Raw genomic sequence first — 2,462 nt, 5'->3', positions numbered from 1 at the left:
TTTCGATTGCGCTTGCTACGTTAACTTGATAATTTAACGACATTTGAGGCAGAGTTTAACTTCAAGTTGTGCAGGAAATCAACAGAAATAGTTCATGCTTCAACCCTATTTATGAATGTCGACCCATGTGCTGTCAATCAATTCTAAAATCGCCCGGTGTGATTCACACCGGGCTTACTCCATTACAAGGCATAGGATCGATTTAATACCCGGCCGGGGCAGAGTAGGCCGGGTATTAATAGTAGTATTAGTCTATACTGTGTACACTATAGTATATAACAAGGCACTCAAACTCACCCGCCCACTCAAGCGTGACTTCCCGGTCACCTGTCAGTATTTGTTTACATGTCGCTAGGCAGATTTCACAATGTAAACACCACTGGTGCTCTCGTGGAACTAGTTCCTATAAATACACACTTGTTAAGGAACCGGAAGTTATGTTTGCAGAGTTCATAATGTCGCAATTAATGTACGATATTTTCAACTCCAAGTTGACCTGAAAGTTCTGTGAGCATTGACAGTGATTATCGCCAGGTAAGTTATCTCATTTGGTTTACGCTCTTGAAATAACCATGGGATTTGATATATTTACTATGGAGCCATATTTATGTTCTCGTACAATCTAAGTCCGTGGTTGTACTATGCTACTTATATAAAAGTACATGTGCAATGCTCAACACGTTTGATTGAATTGTGTGTATTCCAGTATAACAAGACAAATATAGGATATTTCAAAGGTATCGCATGTATGTAGAGTAAATATAAAAAGGAATAGCTTAATCGCGATCATTATAGAAAATGGGGAGTATCATTTGAAGAAGCAGAATTGAAAAAGAAGACGGTTGCAACAAAGAGGTCGTGTAATTACTATATGGCAACGTCTACGAACTAGATTAACAATACAATCTTACCATATAGGTACACTTATATCAATCAAAATGTCAATGTTTTAGCTATACAATGTACAGGAATGTATATTGATTTGGCAAATCAGTCCAGTGATATTGTGAGAATGAGTCACTGTATATACATGTATGTATATGCTATCCTTTATTACACACAGGGACTTGATACGCGCCTATGACCCAGATAAATAAATACCCCATGGTCCGACCCCCAAATCGCCTATGACCCAGAATGAAAAAAATACCCTACGGTCCGACCCCCAGATCACTTATTATAAGTCAATAATAAGTGATCTGGGGGTCGGACCATGGGGTACTCTTTTTTCATTCTGGGTCATAGGAACGTGTCAAGTCCCTGTGGTACTACACAATGTATTGGTATATCGGGATCAAATGGCTTGTCTACCATGTTCCATTGTGTCGAAGGTTAAAGATGGCATGCACACTGACAAAACTGTATCGCAAATATATATAATACAATTTCAAATATTATACGTGATTTTTAAGTCGAGTAAATGACCGTTCACATTACACAGTGAATGCCAACCTCTTCATTATATAACTACAGGTTCTAAAATGACCTAATAGAAAGTTGTGTTATAGATAGTTTTTGTTTTTGGACAATATAGTCATGGAGGAAAAGTTAGGGCCGCCTGCGACCGCTGACACGGTGGCAGCTACATGCCCTCCTCCCTCGTACGAGGAGGTGATGGGCCATCAAACCGTTGGATCTGCCAAAACCACAACAGCAGCGGATTTACCTCCCTTGTCTTATATAGACATAATGCCCAGGCTCATTGACCGCGGTAACATGGACAGAAAAGTTACTCCTCAGTTTGATAAATTCAGGTACAATTTTTACTTTTAAAATATTTTGCATGTTAACACGTAATTATAGTGATATTCAAACTATATACAAATAAATGAAATATTGCATATTTTAGTTAACATGCTTTGTTACTGATGTATACTTTTATCATATTGCAGTCGTATTACTATAATAGTACCTTTTTTATATTCTGAACAGCCATAATAAATTGAGAAACGTTGAAATCATAATTTCGGTACTGTTATCGATGAAATCGTTGAAGACTATAATAGCACGTGAATAGCAATCCGTAAAAGATAACAACATACGTTAATACTACAATGTATATTAATACTACAATGTATATTAATATTGTATACAATGTATATTAATGTTGTATACAATGTTTATTAATACTACAATGTATATTAGTACTACAATGTATATTAATACTACAATGTATATTAATACTACAATGTATATTAACTATGTAGTTTAAGTGCTAACGATTCAGAATTTCGAGGCGTTACTCTCAAGGACTTTTGGTTCCTACAGTGTGGTCGTTCAAGCTGCAAACATGTGGCTTGTTGGAAACCCTTTGTACGCAGTGTGGAAATGTGAAACAGTGGAGCGGAAAGTGGACAAGGGAACGGTCATCGTGATGGAGAATATGGTATACCACGAGGCCACCTACGGCTTCAACGTGTACATACGGGGGCTAAGGTAGGGAGTCATTTCGACCACCTGTA

The 2,462-nt window shown here is 37.4% G+C and overlaps 1 protein-coding gene across 1 annotated transcript; it reads left to right on the top strand.

Annotated features, from left to right (window-relative positions):
• Positions 1-421: 421 nt before the first annotated feature.
• LOC110444969 lies at positions 422-2,436 on the top strand (the record flags this gene model as incomplete). The annotated part of the gene is made up of 3 exons (XM_021489331.1): positions 422-534; positions 1,535-1,754; positions 2,269-2,436. Coding segments are annotated over exons 2-3 (386 nt in total), but the record flags the coding sequence as incomplete, so codon positions are not given.
• Between the last annotated feature and the right edge of the window lie 26 nt (positions 2,437-2,462).

This window comes from Mizuhopecten yessoensis, unplaced genomic scaffold (genome assembly GCF_002113885.1).
Source record: "Mizuhopecten yessoensis strain PY_sf001 unplaced genomic scaffold, ASM211388v2 hete_36085374, whole genome shotgun sequence".
NCBI lineage: Eukaryota > Metazoa > Mollusca > Bivalvia > Pectinida > Pectinidae > Mizuhopecten > Mizuhopecten yessoensis.
Note: the sequence above shows the minus strand (reverse complement) of the source record. Positions and strands in the feature narration are given on the sequence as shown.